We start from the raw sequence: 21,700 nt of genomic DNA, 5'->3' as shown, positions 1-21,700 counted from the left end.
TGCCACTGTGACATTTGATTACCAAAATGCTGCCCTTGGCCTTGAGAACCGTACCAGTTTTGATAATTACCAAGATTTTGAGCATAAGATGGTTGCCATTGATTATTTGGTGCATAAGAATTTCCACTATAACCAGAAAAAGAAAGTGGATCCAGAGGCATACCTTGTCTTTGGAAATTTGGCCTTCTTTGAGAAACATAGAAGACTTGCTCATCCTCACCTTGTATTGGCTTGAAGTCAGGAACTTCCACATTTGCAACCATTTTGCATCGGCAATCCTTCTTTCGTTGTCTATAATGAGGGCAAAATTCTGTAAGAAATGCATTAGATTCTTCATGTTTCTTCTTAGCTGCAAGTGTATCCAACTGGGTAGCCATATTATTTATAATGTCCTTAAAGTCCTTCAATAAATGGCTAAGTTTCAATCTAGAAACTCCAGTACCAGATGTTGATGATGGTGCTCCTGGCTTGAAATGCCTATTCTTCTTAGAAGCAGATCTGGAATACTTCTTACAAATTTGTCCTATTTCAGCCCAAGTGGACTGCCCAAGTGGACTATGTAATGTCACCTCCTCCCATAAGATCCAAAGAATTAGTGCATTCATCACTGATTCCCCTCAAAAATATCAACTTGAAGGAATCTTCATTGAGAGTACTATGTTTGGACTTTTTGACACTAAACAGAAACCTCTCTAGATAATCTTCAAGACTCTCATCTTCTTTCTGTGTCATTCTAAAGATATCATCCCCATGACGATCAGTGCCTCTACAATAATCTTTGTATTTTGCAAGAAACAACCGTTTCATCTCATCCCATGTATTGATTGTGCTACTACCCAAGCTCATAAACCATCTCAAGGATGACTCCTTCAAGGTGGTAGGAAAAAAATTGAGTCTATGAACATCTGTAGTATAGTCAAAACTCCTACAGAGAACATCAAACTCAAACAGAAATGTGTTTGGGTCCTCTGTCACCAATCCATAAAATTTAGGGAGGGAAGAAGCTGGAATGTTCTTGAGATTGACATTATCATGCTGATCAGATATAGGAAACTCAAACGCTGGGTCTAGTTGTGGTGGTGGATTATTTCCACCAGGAGGTGGGTTTTCTTGCATTTGACTTGTGGGGGTTGTTACTATATGGAATTCTTCTTCTTGAGGTCCAAAGAGGAAATGAAGACTACCTTTTGGGAATTCAGATTCAGGGTGATTCAAATTCTCTAGGGTTTGATAAAGTTCAGCAAAAGGATTTATATCTGAGAAATTATTTTCTGCATGATTAGGATGACTGGGCAGAAATCTACCTAGAACATCTCTTCTTCGTCTATGCATGCAGATTCATGAAATTTTTCGAACAATCAGGTATACCAAAAAAAAAACAATTAACTGAAAAACTGAAAAGATAATAACCATAACAGGTTCTTAGTTTGACACCATCCCCGACAACGGTGCCAAAAATGTTCACCCCAACAATACAAATAATAACTCTAATTGAAGTCTCAATCCAAAGTTTGGACATTCATTTTGTAAAGTCACTATTTCCATAGCTAGTGTTCATTTGATTGTCAACCTAGGGACATAGTACTTGAAATGGGTTTGCACTATATATGCACTAAGTTCCTGCAACAGCTATTCTGCATTACTGCAGTAACTAACATTATGCAGAAAAAAGGTAAATAAGAATGGAAACTGTGGAAAGGCTTCAGGAAAATTTCTAAATAAATTCATAAAAGCAATGCTAGATAAATTCAATATGGATAAACATAAATTACTCTGTTCTGGCTTGGCTGCAGGAACAATCACTGGATCTTTTTCCAGTGGCTACAGGAACAGTCAACGCAAGAACTTCTACTGCAGCTAAAGGAAAAAAAACTAATTTTAACGGACACACAAGATCACTCACCAAGTGGGCCCCCTTGGATGAGTGATACCAGGCTTCCCGAAAATAACTCTTAACAGATCAGAATAACATAACTTTATTCATTGCTTTCTGAAAGTGATTACATAGTTTTAATATGAAAAGAAACTCAAGAATGATTATAAAAAATCCTCTGCTCTATTCTTCTCCCTTCTGGCTAACTAACCCTGAGAAGAAGAAGAGCTTCTTATTAAAAAGAAATTAACTACAATAGACAACACAAATCACATCCAGAAGAAGAGGCGGATAATTGATCGATAGAAGATATAAGTGGAGTTATGCTACAGGAAACGTGGATCCTAATCGAACCATAGTCATTGCATGTCGTGGCGGTATTTGCAAATTCAATGCCCACTGAAGTTAGACATTGGTAGTGTCGCTTGACTGCTCCACTTATTCTATCCCTTACGCTTGCTCACCTCTTCTACAGTTTGATCTTCAGTTATCACTTACGTATCCTTCCCTTCAACGGGCGCGATAGGAGAATATCCACCGCAACATGATTTATTACCTGCACTACAACAGAAATAACATACAAGGACATACACACACATTTTATTTAATTAACACATCTATTAATTCACATATAATATTGCCCAAAATAATCCGCATGACAACAAGAATAAATCACATGGCTGCAAGAATAACTGGCATGGTTGCAGGAATAGACTGAAAAAGATAAAACATGATTTAATAAGTTCAGGCTTAACATATGGAATACATATAGTCAACTTCCAATACATCACTACTACTATGCAAACCAAAAGATAACAAAAACCCAAGAGTTCTGAAGATAAAAATATGACAAAGTCTCAACTCATCACAGAGTAATGTGGAAGCCCACAAGGTTGCTCTAGAAGTGACTCATCTTTAGGAGTTGCTCGAGCATTGGGGCAACAACCCTTGCACTGTTACTAGAGTGCCTTTGTTTTTGGTTTCTTCTTGTGACTATTGTCGTGCTAATGATCGCTACAAAGGGAGGAGCCACTTTGCTTCTTACATGTAGTCTCCTCATTCCTAGGCTTTTCTCTGTCAAATTAGCAGTCACAGAAGCACATCACGTTGCGACATGGCTAGCGATGCTCCACTTCTTCTTCCCCTCAAGGTGCCACTTTTGGGTGGCCTTCTAGGTATGTTGGGATGTCAATTGGTGCTACTCCTAGGTAGCCTCCTGTTGATTCCTCAAAATGGTCCCCTTGTCTTGTCCTAACGATTTCTTTGACTCACATTTATGCTCAAGATAAAGACAAAAACATAAATGAAGGTTGGGAAATCCCTAAAGTCACTTTGAACCTTGTTAATATATCGGGTAGGTCAACTGACTAAGAACCTCTACCTCCTCCTAGTGCTACCGCTCTTGCCGTTGAGTGAATTTATTTATTGGATGTCTTACTTCGGGTTTAATCTCATGTGACTTTTGAAATGAGATCTTATATTTACCCATATTTTTATTTGAATATATGTACTTTTATTTCGTAATTAATAGAATGGTAACATATATTCATTAAAAAATTGACAAATTTTTTTTTGTATAAAACGACCAATTTTCAAAATTTTTACAATTTAATCTGCACTACAAAATTTATGGTACCATATTCCAAAAGAATTTAATACCACCCACATAAATTTTTGAGGAAGCCCGTCCATGGGACCCCACCCTTAGCATCGTAATAACAAGGACGCAAAGCGTCAAGTTCCTGCCATTAGTGTGATGAGTTTAGATTAGATAAAAAAGAAATAGATAATGACCATTACAATATAAACTATCAAAATTTGAATTGTTTTTAAGATAATATTTAATTATTTTATTTTTAAAATTTGATTCAAATTTAACATTTATCTTTTTAAAAAACAAGTATATGTATTGTATAATTAAAAGTGTTGTAATTACCTTCTATTGTGAATAGAGGAGGAAAAGAATATGTTAAGAAAGGCTTTTATTTTTTACCTTCAATTTGACAATCATTTAGATATCAAAATGTTAATATTTAATATAAATATAATAATTTCAAGATAAATAAAGAATTTAAAAAATTAAATTTATAACTTAAACTATAATTTTTAGATAAATGTATAAATATAATTTTTTAATTAAACAATTAATCAAAAATTTAAAATAAATAAAGATTAAATTTTAAAAATGAATATGTTATTTCATAATTAAAATTTGTCAACAAACCTCTAAAAAACATATTAATTGACCTTAAAAAAATCCTTTTTTTACATTAAATATTTCTTTATATTTTATAAAATAATAATAAATTAAATTATTTGAAATAAAATAAAATAAATTTTAGTAAATAGAATAGCTCCAAATTGATATCTCTTTACATTTTGATATACATGTTTAAAATATTTATATCAATTTATGTAAAATATATTAACAATAATATAATTAGCAATATATTTTTCTATGTGATATATAATCTTTTATAAATTAAATGAAGAAAATAAAATAATTTTAAAGAGTGCTGCGTTTTCGACGTTTCTCTGCATCAATCGTTATTCGTTCTGTGCGTTACGTGGCGACAAGGTGGCAGGCGACGGTGGGAAGACGACGACGGTTTCCGGCGATGTCAGGCCAGGTGTGTTTACTCCAACTTCGCCTTTAATTAGAATGGCATTAAATAACTGTCCTCCCCTCGATGGCTCACCCGCTCCCGTACCCATTTCACCACTGGGCAACCATGAATGCCCATCGGATGGCATTAATGGCTCTCTGCCCAGCCCTCCAAAACCTGATAATACCTCCATTAACAGACCAAAAACATTCACAGAGGCAGTGTCGAAGGCTGGAGTGGCGGTTGACGCTAGTGCTAAGTTTATATCCTCGACACTTGATGGAGCGCCCAACTCCGGTAAGGGCCCTAGGGTTTCTAATAACCCATTCTCTGTTATGCCTAATCTAGAAATGTTAGTTGAAATATTGAACGAAAAGAATAGGCTTAGAAATTGTGCAATTTTCTTCTCTGCTGTGGAGTTAGATAAATGTCGTCCTCGCAAATTCCTCGATGACTAGCTTCACAATTACTGGAGTTTGAAACTAGGTTTTCACATATCGTTTTGCAGACAAATTCAGCGAGGTCTGTATGTAATCTTTTTTGTTTCACAGGAATCATAGGCCGAGGTTCTAAAAAAACAATATTGGAATGTTGGTTCCACCTCCTTCCGCGCTCTGGCGTGGTCACCCGAAGCCATTCATGAAGAAATCATCGCCTCTCCGCCCCTAGGTGGGTCTTGGTTAAACATATCCCCCCCTTCCTATGGAGATTTATTCCGCAGCTCTTGGAACCCCTGGGTAGAGTCATCCGAATGGATGATACTGTGAGGCTGGTTCCCCATCTTGATGCCCGCATCCTCATAGCTATTAAACCGGGAATTGATATACCAGAAGCCCTAAATGTGAATATAGCTGACGAAAGGATAACATGCCCTATTGAAATACGTGGTGGGTTGAATGCCTGCTTTCTATGCCGAAGAGAAGGTCATAGACGTAAAGACTGTCCAATTATTAAAAAGAAATCGGTTACTACCTCTGATAAAACCACTAGTGATAACACCCCACAAGCTCCTCCTGTCCATACTGCTTCCGATACTCAAACACCTCGGCCAGACACCCAAAATGCTCAAAATAACCTCCATTTCACACCCCTTTTCGCAGCCTCTGCCCCTCCACAGATCCCCAATTGTTCTGATACTCTGTCATTGCATAACACTGAAACAGCTGCGGGTAACTCGAATGGATTCCTAACCATTACCAAGAAAAGGAGAAGAAAAGTTAACAAAAACAAAGATGTTTCATCCCCGCAAGCTCCCCCCTGTTTAAACAGCCCCGTCTCTGTTTTCCCTCAAAAGTGCGATCCTACTGATAAAACTTGCACTAATTCTAAGACATCTGACTCACGTAAAGCTCTTAAAGAAATAGAAGATGGTTGTATTATTGAAGTTATACCTGCATGTAATCCCACTATGGTCTCTTGTAGCACCAAGCAGGCCATGGAAGAAGACAAGCAGACACTGTTTGAGTCGGATTATGAGTATGATGGTATGGATGATCTTCCCATCTTGAAAAGAAGGGGAAGACCTGTGGGGTCAAAAAATAAAAACTCTGGTAATAAAAAGAAAGAGGATTCCTCCCCAAATAATGTGACTCCCATCCAGGGAGCGGCTATATAGGACCTTCCCCTGAACATTGTTTCTCAATGAATTGCGTTTCATGGAATATAAGGGGCCTAGAGTCCCCGGATAGGAAATTTGTTATAAAAAAATACATTGACTCCCAAATTAGCCTGGACTTCTTGATGCTCCAAGAGATCAAAGCAGTGGATTTCACCCTTTATAATAATCTGGCCTATATTTGGAAGGATGTTGTTAAATTTCACACTCTTCACACTAGAGGAAAAGGAGGGGTTGCTCTTCTTGTTCATCCTAAATGGAGTTCTTGCATTATTGATCATGGAGTATCACCATGCAATCGTGCTGTCTGGGTTACTATTAAGTATAATAATAACAGTTTTGGTATATGCTCTGTTTATGCTTCAAATGACTGGAAAGAAAGGATAACCCTTTGGGACTGGATTGATAACCTTCCTGACTTACCTTGGATTGTGGGGGGGGATTTTAATATGATCAAATCACAGGCTGATAAGGAAGGAGGACTCCCTTTTACCTGGAAGGATGGAGAAAAACTTCATTGGGATAGAATGAAAATTAACAAACGTCTATATGATCCCCTTGCTGGAAATAAGGACCTCTCTCCTGGAATTTGGCACACATGGTGCAATTTCCAGCAAGGGGCTAACAGAATCTATTCGAGGTTAGATAGGTTTTATGCCAACAAGAATCTTTTCTCTGTCCTCCCAGATAAATGGGGTAACACTGTTCTTGCCACATCTACCATTCTTTCTGATCACCACCCCATAAAAACTAGATTTATTTTTAACAACTCCCCGGCTCACTGTAGGGCTTCTGATTCTAAATTCATATTAAATACTAGTCTACTGGAAGATGAGGATGTCTTAGCTGTTGTTCATATCATTAGTCTGATTAATAAAAGTCATTTTCCTCACCTTAATAATATTGAAAAATGGGACCTAAATGTTACTACTTGGCAAAATTTCCTTAAAACCATTGGCCAGAAAAGAGCCAAAGACTATAGACGCATTGAGAAGACCCTCTCTGCTAATCTTCAGGTTGCTGAATCTCACATTCAAGCCAACCCCTCTGACTATAATCTTACTGCCCAGGTCATTTATGCTAAGAATGCTCTTAGCCGACATCTTCAGGCCAAAGCCCGTGGTGCAAAAATTAGATCTCGAGCTAATTGGCTGCAGTTCGGTGACAGGGGTTCCAAATTCTTCTTCAATCTTTTGAAGCATAAACAGACTAATGAATCTATTGATAGAATTGTCATTGATAATCAGGACATCACCAACCCTGATTTGATAAAGGAAGCCTTTGCGAAATACTACCAGAATCTCTTTACTTCTGAGGATTCTGTGGAAGCTAATAACATTAGAAACCAATGTCTCTCCATTATTCCTAAAAAGATCACTGATCATGATGCTGTTATCCTTTCTGCCGAGATCACCTTGGGAGAAATCGAGAAGGCAATCCTCTCCCTCCAAAAAGACAAGGCCCCCGGGCCCGATGGCTTGCCTGCTGAATTCTATAAAACCAACATTGGATGGATCTGTCATGAACTTCTTAAAGTTTATTCTGATGCATTAGAAAGAGGTTCCTTAGGAAGAAACATCAATAGGGGTATCATCAAACTTATCCCCAAAGAGGGAGATAAAGCTCTTATTAAAAATTGGAGACCGATTACTCTTCTTAATGTGTCCTATAAAATCTTAGCCAAAATCCTTGCTCTTAGGCTTCAAGATATTCTCCCTAAGATTATTAGTTCAACGCAGACTGGATTCATTAAGGGAAGATACATTTTAGAAAATGTTATAACTAGTTGGGAGGCTATGAATTGGGCAAAGCTCTCCCAGCAAAATTGTGCCATGTTACTGTTAGACTTCGAGAAGGCCTACGATCGTGTAGAATGGAATTTCATCTCCATGACTCTCGAAGCTTTTGGTTTTCCCACCAGATTTTGTAATCTTGTTAAAATGATGATGAATGATGTCTTTGCCCAGATTGATATCAACGGATCCTTGTCTGATGCTTTCCCGCTTGGGAGATCCATCAGACAGGGCTGCCCTTTAGCCCCTGCCCTCTTCGTGATCTCCTCCAAAGCTTTCCACTATATTCTCAAAGATCACTCTATGTCCCCTGCTGTTAGAGGTATCCGGCTCCCTAATAATGAGGAGCTCATCACCAGTCAGTTTGCTGATGACACCACTGTTTTCTTTGAGGCCCGTGACAGTAATTTGGAAGCTCTCCAATGCAAACTTAAAACTTTCTGCAGTATATCCGGAGCAAAGATCTCCTACTCGAAATCTGTTTGCCTTGGGTGGGATGAGACCCCTCCTGACTGGAGCAATAGGTTCCATTATCAATGGGGAGGTCCCCATTTGGTTGTTCGGTATCTTGGTATTCCTTTTTCTGTTGACCCCTCTCTTAAGGCCATGTGGAATTGGATCAAGGACAAAATTAACATCAAACTCAATAAATGGCATAACCGGTCCCTTTCTCTTGCTGGCAGAGTACAGGTTTGCCAAAAGATTCTCTCATCTTATAACATATATTACTCTTCGGCCTGGATGTTTAACAACTACCAGATCTTAGAGATCCAAAAGGCTATTAGGAACTTCTTATGGTCCGATGGCAGAGGATCGAAAAAACTTCATGCTGTTAAGTGGCAATGGTGCCATACGAATAGCTTACTTGGGGGGTTGGGCTTGAAAGATCTTAGAACTTAGGGGGTTGCTCTTGCCGCCAAGTGGATCTTCCACTCTATGGAGGGTGATTCCCCATGGAAAATCCTCATTAGAAACAACATTGAATTGGGTTTCCCTAAACATGCTAAAACTTGGAAAGGCCTGCCCCTCTCTGATCTTATCATGGGGAACTTTCCCATTAAGGTCCATGGCTCTGCTGTCTTTTGCTCCATTTGGAAAGCTTGGGAACAAGTTAGAAAGTTTGTGTACAACAAGGACTTCCATGATAGTCAAACTCTGTATGGTGAAAGATCTATATGGTGGAATTTGGAACTCTCTGGTAAGCCCTTAGCCCTCTCACAAGGTTGCTCTGCTAAAATTTGGAATAAAAAAGGGATTTCCCAATTGGTTGACTTATTTGAGCATAATCAACTTATACCCTGGAATGATCTTAAAATTAAATTCAACATTCCTAACTCGCAAAAAAAAACCTACAATATGATTGTCAAAGCCACCAAAGATCTCCCTGTGACTTGCGATGTGGATTCCAATAGAGTCCTTCAGTGCAAGTGGCCTGGTGGTAGCATCTTTAGCAAACTTAAGGCAAAAAACATATATAATGTTATTAATCACAACGAATCCATTATTGATCATATTAATGCTCTCTGGTATACCTCCCTTGATAGCTGCTCCTGGAAGAAACTCCTCAATCACCTTTGGAAAGGACCCATTGAACCAAAAATCAAATATTTTAGATGGCTGCTGTTGCTGAACAGACTCCCTGTCAGAAACTTGGAAGCTAAAACTGATTACTGCAACATCTGTAAGATGCCTGAAACTAGTAGGCATATTTTTTTCGATTGTACTTTTGCAAGAAGGATCTGGCAAATGTTTGATATATCTTATCCACTTGATTACACTATTATGAATATTGTAACTGGTCATATTTATGGGATTAAAAAGGATACTAATCTTTTTTGGTATATTTTATCTTCTAACATCCTTTGGCAGCTCTGGAAGTGCAGGAACGAGGAAAGGTATCAGGACAACCCCCGGTCCCTTACTGAGTTTTTCTGTAAACTCACATATTTTAAAATCCTTTTGCAGGTCCGTATCATGATGCTGATTGATAAGGACAAGCTTAGGAGTTTCCTGAAGACCAGTCACGCCACTTTTTTCGTATATGAGATGCAGCATGGTTACGAGTGGAGGAGGAACATGGAGGACATTAAAGCTTTTGAGAAGACCCTAAACAAAATGAACCAAGAAGTCAGAAAGAACAAGAATACCAAAAAAGAGGTGATGGCTATGCTGAGACAGATACAGGAAAGGAAGAAGGTTGTCTGGATTGAAGGGGAAAAGGGGTGGACAACTTGGGTTGATGCCATTGATGGCATCCTACTATAAGCTGTATTAATTTTGTTGCTGGCCCCTTTTTTGTCATGTTTATTCTGGTTACTATCTCTTGATTTCTTGCCGGGAGGCCATGTCTCATACTCTCTTTTTGCTGCCTCTATGAGGCCCGGACTCGTTCTTGTATAATTGTGACTTTTTGAAATCCTTATTATTAATACAATTTTTTTTTTTTTAAAAATTAAACTAAAATAATATTATATTTTAGTCATATATTTAAACATTGTTAAAAAAAAAAAATGATTAATTTTAATAACCTACCTTCTCTAGATTTTTAATGAAATTGTTTTAATCTAGCATTAAAAAAATAAATAGTATTAAATATATAATTATCTACATTAATACTTAAACTTAAAATAAATCTCACATTAAACAATATATATAAAAAAATATATTAAAATCAATTCAAAAAATATTGACCATCCATGTGAACCCATGTATTAATTATTAATTTTTTTCACATTAATTATTAAATTAAATATAATACACGTTTAGTAATTATTAAAACATCCAATCATATAGTTTGAAAGTTAAAAGAATATAAATTGATGTGCATGTACCTTGTAGTATTTACCATATCGGATTGATCTAAATGCATTGCACGGTCTAGTGTTTTAATATATATGTGCAATTAAAACCGCCAGTATGAATGCCAACTAAATAGCAATACAGAGAGATTGCATTAAATCTCCACGGTTAGGTTTGAGTTTTCTTTTGGTACGAATGACTAGTTATTTAAATCGAATCAAATATATAGAGATGTAAAAAATAATATTATAATCAATTTCGTACAGTGGTCAGATTAGTATTATTAATGAAAGGATAAATATGTTATTTTTTGCAAAGAAAAATTATTTTTTTACCTACTATTTTTAAGATGAGCCAATAAGAATCAAAATAAATGATATTTAAATAATTCTGTAAAATATCAAATAAATATAAACTATAGAATTTTTGATTAAGTTTTTTAATTCTAGATATTGATTGGTTCAATTAATTGAAAAAGTACATTTAGATGAATGCAATAGTATTCCTGCTGTGGCAGGAACTAATAATTCATAACGGTTTTAATTTGTCATAAACGGATGTTTGTATCACGCTTGTCGCCGGTTCGACAAGTCCCGTCCCCAAGGGAAGCAGCGGGACAGAGATAATATACCTTAAAGTTTATTTACGATGGCGCCTTCTCCTTCTTCTTTAGCAGGTTTGCAGTCTTACTTTGAACAGTTAACAGTTGCATTTGTATATTTATTGTTAATGAAATGATATTTCTGTTACATTATTGCTCTTTTGCTGTTTCATTTAATTATGAAACAAATCATGGATTTCAAATGTTGCACGCTATTTTTGAAATCTGCACATGTTTATTAGATATTTCAGGTACACAGGAACTTCATTTCAAACTAAAGTTAGACTGCCTTAGGGTTTCAGGTCATGTTAATTTTTTAAAATAAACATTGCGTGCCTTTCTACATACTCTCAATATTCATTACTAGAATGCATTCTATTAATAATGCTCACCATAATAATGGAACCATGGTGGGCTCTACACAGGTCTAGCATACTCTCCAGTGAACAACAATCGCATTAGTATAACTTTCTTTGGTTTTTTGTCTTCAAATGGGCCTTTTATTGGTCACTGTTCAAATGAGTGACTTGTTCCAGCCATAATTCAAAAGCTTGGACTTCCAAAAAATTGGGAGGCATAGAATTTTGACTCAAATTTGGTCCTCCAAAAATTCGAGTATATCAAAAAATACATAAATTTGTAAAATAAACTTAAAAGAGTAAATTGCTCATTATAGTGTCTAATATGATATGATGATTGATCAGTTGTCATATCATAAAAAGTTACACATCCATATAAATTCTTTCGAAATGTTTTTTCATTAAAAGCTCCTTATTGCTGGTGGCCTTGAACGGTAAAGACTTATCTTTAAGAGTGATATCTCCTCAAACATATCATGATCATCATCTAACAGAGCCCCTCTTGATGCTTATTCTTTTGCTTGCACTTGTGATTCTATATCCACTGCCTATGCTGCTGCTGTGCTCTCAAAATATGCAATCTTCCTGCACATCCTTGGCAACCCAATCCGAATTTGAATCAATATAATTTAAGTCAATCATATTATGAGTCTCTTTTCCCTTTGCGTTTCTGAGGCAAAGGCAACGGTTTTACTGCACACAAATGAGGTCATTGATGTGTTTTTGGGTCAATTTGTTGTGCTTCTCCACATGAATGGCCCCAAACATGCTTTAAACGCTCGCACATTTAGAAGCACTACATGATTGGCCCAAAATGTGAATGGCAAGGCCTTGAAAATTTGGTTTTTTGCACCATAATTTTTCCACCACATATCTGCAAAGCCATTTATAACTTTGTAAGTAAACCACTTTTGCACTTATTAAATATGTGTACAATCTAGAAGACTATAATTTAATTTTTGAAGGATTTAGTTTTTTACCCTAGCTATTGGGTCATTCTCCTTCAAATACATATAGCTAAAATACTCCATACGCTTGTAAATCTCCGACTTCACAAGAATTGTGTCTCTATGGGCTTCATTTGGCATCATCTTCTCTATTCATGTTTTGAGGCCATCCATAATCTTCTCATTGGTCTTAAATAATTGGAAAAGTAAAACCTAGGATTCAAGTAATAGATAGTTGCATATACGTGTAGGTGGAGTTGCATGTTTCACCTTTGATCAAGTATGTGCGAAATGGGCTCATTTTTTCTTTTGTTGAACCTTCACAATAATGTTGTATGGCCTTCTTGGCCTTGCCCCTGACCTAATACAATAATTCACTGGGTTATTATCTTTATTCACCAACCTTGACCAACAGTTCTCACTTAAAACAAAATAGTATATTTTTTCAAATAAAAAATTTAAATAGTATGTTTTTGGAAAACTCGGACTCGCGAAAGGACTCTGCAAAAAAAAAAACCCGTAGTTTTACAAAAAAAACAAACAAACAAATTATTGCATTTAGAGAACATAATAGCCATAATTGAAACATTACACATGTCTCCAAACACTCAATATTTGAAATTTCATCATTCATATTTCAAACTTTAAAATGTATAACAGTAGCATAAGTTTATAAATGTTTACAAAATTACATATAATGATATGTCCAAATGTGAAAAACAACAATGATCAAACTAAAGAGAAGATTACATCTTCCTCTTCCCAGCTCTAGTGAAAACCAAGGGAGAGATAGAACTAGAGGGTCTTGTTCTAGGAGTCTGTGATGAACCCTTGCTGGTTCAACTCTTCAACCTGCTGTAATTTGTAGATCTTCTTTGTAATTTTTTATTATTAAGATGGTCTTTCAGAAATAGACAGAAGTTGCAGAAGAGGGTTTCTTTAATTTGCAACACATATTGAATAATACATGAATTTAATCAACTGAAGCAATGAATTGGAGAATTTAGAAGCATACCCGTAGGTCCTTAGCCAATTTATTGAAAAGAAAGAATAAATCAGCAGCTTACAAAGTTTTGATTTTTATTCTGGAACAATTCAGATCTGCTCTTATTTAAATACTAAGACACCCAAACAATGGAAGATGGTGCCAATAAATGAGCAAGCCGTGTGTTTGGGAAAAGAAGCCTCCAAACCACAGAAGAATCAACAAAAAACAGTAAATAGGAAAACCCTACAACAAATCTGCCTTGTAAGAAGCCAAATCTGCCCCAATTCAATTCGATTTGACTTCTGAATGAAGCCAACCTAGTTGCAACAATTTGATTGATCTTTCACAATCTCAAAGCTACTGAATTCTGAAGAATGCACATTCTCCAAAACAGGTCCAAACCCTAGCCGCGATAGCCAAGTGCTCAGAAGAAAATGTCAAATGCTCAATAACAAGAATGAGGTCTAATTTCCATCTTGGCTGCCTAAATACCCAAAAAGTACGATTTTTGGCAATTAGGGATTTAAAAATTATAACTTGCTTTTAGGGTTCCCAACTTAACCCTAAAAGCAATGCCTAGCTTAGGAGATATTAATTTTCCACTTAAATAAATTTAAGTGATGCACTTTGTGATTTTATATTAATATTTCATTAAAATATTAATTGCCTGTGGAACCACTTAAAAATTCATATCTCTCTCATTATTGCTCGGAAATTGAATCTGTCAGAAGCTGGGGCCACAATTCGCCACGCCAATGAAAATAGGACCATGTCTATTTTTAGCAGTTTTTCCCTAAAAATTAGGAAATCCTCATATAATGTCAGAAACTGATGAAACGAAGACCAGAACTGAACTCAACCTTGAATAGAACAAATAGACTGATCACTCCTCAAGATACTGCATCACTAACCCCCTTATACACACCCTGTTAGCCTACAAGGGTCCAAAAATAGGCTAACTCCTTGAACTCTGATGCTCCCGAAAACGGGGACATTATAGAGTCCGATGTGGCTTCTCCATCTCGCCAAAATTAGGTTGAGGGTAGCACCACTTGTTGGGGTTTGAGGGTGAGAGAGAGGGGTAGAGAGATAGGTCTAGATCTTGGGGGAGAAGGAGAGAGTGAGATAGAGAGTAGTAGAGAGAGGGGATAGAGGAAGAGTGATAGGGAGATAGATAGGTCTAAAATCTGGGGCAGATAAAATGAGTGAGATAGAGAGAGCGAGAGAATGCTAATAGGAGCTTATTGATTACTGAAATTTGACTTTCTGAAAATTTAAAAGATCTAAAACTTAGAATTTGCATTATAACTCCTAGAGATCTGAAACCACTCTCAAACATCCTGCCAATATATACATGAAATATAACTTAAAGTATAAGAATATTGAAATGTGACTTATACTTAAATGTTATTTTTCATGTATATATATTCTAATGAAGAGAATGAGATTGACTTGAAAAAAAATTTAGATGATTTTTTGATGTGTTCTTATCTCTTTTGTTGGGCGTGTTTTAGTGCATCGCTGTAATGTACCGTACGCTTATCCTGCCGTACGACAACACAACCTCCACCGTACGGCCAACACACCCTCCATCGTACGGCCCTCCACTCCGTACGCTTCTTGCCTTCTGTATGGTCAATTGACTCTCTTGCGTACGGAACTAATAATCTTGGCCTCGGAAAGATGGTTCCATTATATGCAATATGTTGGTGCTATGACTATGTGAGAGATGTAAAGACAAGCAATGATGTTACGAACAATTACTAGAATATTGGAATGCTCGGATTATGAATATTATTCAGACAGCAATATCAGATATTGCTGTCTAATACAAATTTCTCTTCGAATGAAGACTTCACAAATTTGTAGCATAATAAGAAATATCAGAATGATATTTCCAATGGCAGGCTAGGGTGGCTATGAACCACCGAAATTGCGAATGCCAATTAGGGAGGATCTTCCACCTTCGAAATGGCTGACAACTGAACTCCAATCGGAATTCGTACATATAGAGAAAACACCAAATTCGCATACCTACAACAATGACTAACTTGGCCATATATATGGCTTTAGGGAAACTTCCTGAAGGATTACAAAAAGTGCCGACACGGCCAAAATGTTACCGCCAAAAGTAAAAAGGGCCCGAGATATAATAAATTTAACTTTCGGGGCCATACACACACAATTATTAAATAAGGGCCCGAGATATAATAAATTTAACTTTCGGGGCCATACACAATTATTAAATTATTTAATAATATCGGGGACATTACAGTCGTGAGTCTCTAGGTTGGACTTGCGAGTCCTTGTAAAAAAAATTGCGAGTCTTTTGTTAAGACTCGCCAAGACTCAGCTCGCGAGTCCTTGGCGAGTCAACTTGGCTTGCCAATGGACTCGCGAGTCTGTGGCGAGTCCCACGAGTCTTCCATCTATGGAGGTAAGGACACAGGGGAGGCTTGAATTCACTTACATGTAGCCAAGAACCATTAAGGCACACAAACCCCGCACCATCTTGAGTCATTCTCAGGAAGCTATCAAAACCTCCACACCACTCTTCCCGAACACATCCTCGCACAATCCACTCGACTTGCTCCTTGCTTTCCAATTCGAAGCACCTAGCCGCAAACATGGAAGCAACTTTAACATTTGTTCTGTATTTGAATTGTCCTTGTAGATACACATCTCCATAGACAATCTTGACTCTCGTGAGGAATTCTTTCTCCTCAAACTGGAATATGTTTGCCAACCTCTCATCAGAGATTTGGCCCCAGAATGCCATCATCGGTCTTGTGGCCTGGAAGGAGAAGTTGGGCTCCATTCACACTCCCTGCAGTTCGGTTTGACAGAAGTAGAGTTGGGCAGCAAAAATGTGTTATTTTGAGTCGCTTCATCGTCATATATTGTAATGTCCCCTACCTGATCTATTTCAATATACTAAAATTGATTGATATTCTTCAATTAGTTATTAACAAGTTCTTATTTATTTTCCTCATTAGATTTTTAATTTCATTATTCATAGTTCTTAATATAGTTATCAGACCCTGCTACTACTTTAGTTTTAAGGGAGAAGGGTTTATGTATGTTACCAAAGCGCTTAGAGACCAAATACAATAAGTTCCCTCAAAGTTTATAGATCCAAGCCCTTACCTATCTTGGGTCTATACCCTCAAGGCTTATGGTTCGTTGATCCACCACCCTATCTTGGGACTTAACCCATTGCTTGGATTTAGACTGCCCCTCTTTGGAACATCTCATTCCCATCTTCTTAAATACTGACAGTAATAACATGATTTAGACTATAAGTATACTAATTTCTTATGTATTATGAATATATATGAAATTAAGTATGATTGTCATACATATTGCAGTCCATATTAATGTTACTATTAGTTCTGCATAAGAACATTATCAGACTTAATAAATTAAGCATACTTATTAAACACATCCCCATGCATACCACCAAGAACAAGGATGTTACTGCCTATAAATTAATAATAACAGTTCTGATCTGATCTGCTTGATGGTGCTCTTACTGGATGCTTTTATTCCTTTCTTTTATATCTCTCAATGTGAGGGAGAGGTCACACCTCTTCATCATGCATGCCCTTTGGCAAGAGACACACCCTTTCGCCATTAGCACCTTTTGAAATAGTGCAACTCATCATTATTTCTGCCCTTTGAAAGGGACACAACCTTTCATAATCAGATGTGCACTTCTTATTTAAATCAGATGTGCACTTCTGATTTCCAAATTATACCCCTCTCAAATGAGGTTCTCTTCCCCCTTTTATATCTCATTGTTGAGGGAGTCACAACTTTTCATTCCATGTCTTTTGACCATTCATTAACTTAATTAAATTTAATTAATTATCTTTGATTATATTTTTTTTTTATATTTTTATTCTTTTGTATTTTAATTTTTTTATTATTATTAAATTATATTTCAAAGTAGGGACATTACAGTCCGCCCCTCCCAAATTTGCTTGTCCTAAAGCAATATCGATTTTAATTCTCTCAAACTAAGTCATCTACCAATATGAATAAAAAACACAGAACATACACATGAAAAACACGAAGCATACACATGGATATTTGCAAACACAAAGCATACAAGTGAATACACGTATTGTCAGATTTCTTCTTATTGACTAGAATGATTCATTGATTCACCTTTACTCTGCAGGATGGCAGGATCATGGCTCTGATAACATTTGTAATGTCCCCTACCTGATCTATTTCAATATACTTAAATTGATTGATATTCTTCAATCAGTTCTTAACAAGTTCTTATTTATTTTCCTCATTAGATGATCAATTTCATTATTCATAGTTCTTAATATAGTTATCAGACCCTGCTACTACTTCAGTTTTAAGGGAGAAGGGTTTATGTATGTTACCAGAGCGCTCAAATACCAAATACAATAGGTTCCCTTAAAGTTTACAGATCCAAGCCCTTACCTATTTTGGGTCTATACCCTCAAGGCTTATGGGTCGCTGATCCCCACCCTATCTTGGGACTTAACCTATTGCTTGGATTTAGACTGCCCCTCTTTGGAACATCTCATTCCCATCTTCTTAAATATTGGCAGTAATAACATGATTTAGACTATAAGTATACTAATTTCTTATGTATTATGAATATATATGAAATTAAGTATGATTGTCATACATATTGCAGTCCATATTAATGTTACTATTAGTTCTGCATAAGAACATTATCAGGCTTCATATATTAAGCATACTTATTAAACACATCCCCATGCCAACCACCAAGAGCAAGGATGTTACTGCCTATAAATTAATAATAACAGTTCTGATCTGATCTGCTTGATGGTGCTCTTACTGGATGCTTTTATTCCTTTCTTTTATATTTGTCAATGTGAGGGAGAGATCACACCTCTTCATCATGCATTCCCTTTGGCAAGAGACACACCCTTTCGCCATTAGCACCTTTTGAAAGAGTGCAACTCTTCAATATTTCTGCCCTTTTAAAGGGACAGAACCTTTCATAATCAGATGTGCACTTCTGATTTCCAAATTATCCCCCTCTCAAATGAGGTTCTCTTCCCCCTTTTATATCTCATTGTTGAGGGAGTCACAACTTTTCCTTCCATGTCTTTTGACCATTCATTAACTTAATTAAATTTAATTAATTATCTTTAATTATTTTTTTTTTTTATATTTTAATTTATTTTTTTATTTTTATTCTTTTGTATTTTAATTTTTTTATTATTATTAAATTATATTTCAAAGTAAGGACATTACATATATCTAAGGCTTGTTGGTGAGGCCAAGTCAAAACCACTTTGACGTCCTTTACAATGGAGATTAAATGCTCTAATTATTTTAAGCTGGTAGTTTTAAGTGGAAAAGACACTGCATTCATTCGCATGCGTGAGGTACTCAACTTCGCCGCCACCTTTGTTCATTATGAATGCCTCGATTTGAAAATACTAATCCGCTAGAGATCTGGGGAGATTGCATAGCTTTGCATCCAAGATGGAAGATGGTCATACATGAAAGCTGGTTTGCATTAATTTCCTCTGAGTGGCATCCGTTCATCGATCAACTAACCATTCTTACCGTTTCTAACATGGTATTTGAAACATCTCTATGTTCTAGCCATTGGAGAGGAGTGTATCCAACCTAAGATCACCAACTTGCAAGTCAAACGCTTGGTTGGCGCACTCATCAGCATCCGTATTCCCTTCTCTTAAGACATGGGATATCTTGAAATCTTGAAAAACATTGAGGAGGTTTTTGATCCATTTAATTTCTTTGTCAATCTTCCAATTTTGAGTTTCTCTTTTAATTATAGCCTATGTTATTACTTGGGAGTCTCCTTCCAAATGGAGCTTTTCCACACCTAATTTCTTCGCTACTTGAACCGCCAAGAAGGCTGCTTTTGCCTCACCTTCGTTATTAGTGCCTAGGGTCAAACGCTGCTTTCACCTAGCAATGGTCACTCCATTACAATCCTTGGCTACACAACCTGAACTAGAAGGTCCCGGGTTATCGCGAGATGCACCATCGAAATTGATTTTTATCCATCCCGATTCCAGGGGGACCAATTAAAAGGACTCACTGCCTGAGAAGAAGGATTAACCCTTTGAGACCCATTAACTGGTCTATATTTAATAAGGGGCGAGTGAGATTGTATTCTGCTATCCCACATATCATATGGGTGTTTGCATTCATTGATTTTCTTGGATGTAGAGTTAACCAATTCTGATATAGATCTCTCTATCCGATTCCAAAGGCGAGTTTCATTCTCCTCCACGTTTTGAAAGATGCGACGATTGCATTCTTTCCACACTTCCCAAAGAAGAGCTGAAGGAGCAATGCACCATATATTAGAGTAGACTTATTTGTGCTCTTGAATTCCCCACCACGATCTTAAGTCTACATTCAAAGGGGCGAGCCATCCCAATCTTCCTATCAACTTCATCCAACATAGGTGTATGACTGGGCAATGCAGCAACAAGTGATCAATGGTTTCCTCCTCTTGCTTGCACATAACACATCTAAACGATCCCTTGAAGCCCAATTTATTCAAGCATTCCCTCGTCAAGATTATGTCCCTTATTGCTAACCAGGTAAAAGAACCCGCCTTTGGAAGGCAGTTTGCATTCCAACATAGATGAGTTGGCCAATTTTCATCTCTTAATTCTGCATCCACCAGATTATAACCAATTTTGACGGAGTTTTTTTCACTCTTTACTCCACACCAAATCACTTTATCCTCTTCATTTGTTAATTTAATGGATCTGCTCTCCAAACTTCCTTGAATCAATTTTCGATCACTAGATCCAAATTAAGATCGCTTATGTTATGCCAGATCCATTTAACAATGCTCTGATCCTCTCTTTCTATCACATAGTCCGCCACCCTATAACCCCACACTTGCTCCACCATATTCCTGATTGCCTGCAAGCTCTCATCATTTCCTAATGTAGGGAATCCCTCCCAAGAGTCTGTCCAAAAGTTTGCCCGTTGGCCATTTCCAACCTTCCATGAGAGATGATTAGTGATGATCGACCTACATTTAAGAGAAAGTTCCATATGGCCGATCCTTTGCATGGATTTCTAATTGTTAAAATCCTATCTGCATCCTGATTATCTAGATATTTGTGAGACAAAATTTTCACCCATTTGCGATTTGGATGAGTGTACATGCTCCATACCAATTTTGCACCCATGTCAAGATTCACCAAATTCCATTTTCTAATGCTTTCACCACTCGCTTGTTTTTATTTGCAGACTTTGTTCCAAGCTAGTAGAGGGATCTTATCTTTCTCTTGTGTTCCATTCCAGAAGAACCTTCGCATGCCTTTTTCTATAATTCTTAGAATTTTTGTTGGGATTTTCAAACATGACATCGAATATAGCGGAATGGCCAAGATCACAGATTTTAGCATAATTATTCTACCTGCCGATGATAACCACTTCCCTTTCTAGCTCTCCATGTTGCTTATGCAGCTATCCACCAATTTGTTCCAAAATGTAGATTTATATGCTCCCTCAAAAAGGGGAATGCCTAAAAATTTTCCCAGCAAGTTTCCCAATTTGATACCCAACACCTTGGAGATATCCCTTTGCACTTCTTTTGATGTATTGAAACAATATATATCAGATTTGTGCCATTTCATTGCTTGGCCTGATATTTGATAATACTTTTCTAGCACTAATCTGATGGTTCTAGCTTCTCTTATTGATGCCTCACCGATAAGAAGGGTGTCATCCGCCAACTGAGTATGCGTAATAGCCTCTGTCCCTCTTGCAATACTAATGCCCTTCCATCTACCTGCCAATCTGCTCTTGGTGATCATGCGCCCTAGGGCCTCCGCCATGATGATGAAGAGAAAGGGTGACAAGGGATCCCCCTGCCTAATGCCTTTGTCCCTCTTGCAATACTCTTGCAATACTAATGCCCTTCCATCTACCTGTCAATCTGCTCTTGGTGATCATGCGCCCTAGGGCCTCCGCCATGATGATGAAGAGAAAGGGTGACAAGGGATCCCCTTGCCTAATGCCTCTCGTGGATGAAAAAAAGCCTTGCAGAGACCAATTGACCAATATTGAGAAGCGGGGAGTTGAAATACAGCTACAGACACATTTA

General features: G+C 37.0%; 1 protein-coding gene across 3 annotated transcripts in view; it reads left to right on the top strand.

Moving 5' to 3' along the window:
* The first annotated feature begins 11,195 nt into the window (after positions 1-11,195).
* LOC131037955 (uncharacterized) overlaps positions 11,196-21,700 on the top strand; it is a 141,322-nt gene continuing 130,817 nt past the window's right edge. Inside the window, exon 1 of one of the 3 annotated variants that reach the window (XM_057970219.2) lies at positions 11,196-11,362. In XM_057970219.2, coding sequence (XP_057826202.1) covers positions 11,335-11,362 — 28 coding nt within the window. In that variant the 5' untranslated portion in view covers positions 11,196-11,334. The remainder of the gene's footprint in view (positions 11,363-21,700) is intronic. The other 2 variants (XM_057970221.2, XM_057970220.2) reach the window with 2 other exon arrangements.

This window comes from Cryptomeria japonica, chromosome 9 (assembly GCF_030272615.1).
Source record: "Cryptomeria japonica chromosome 9, Sugi_1.0, whole genome shotgun sequence".
Lineage (NCBI taxonomy): Eukaryota > Viridiplantae > Streptophyta > Pinopsida > Cupressales > Cupressaceae > Cryptomeria > Cryptomeria japonica.
Note: the sequence above shows the minus strand (reverse complement) of the source record. Positions and strands in the feature narration are given on the sequence as shown.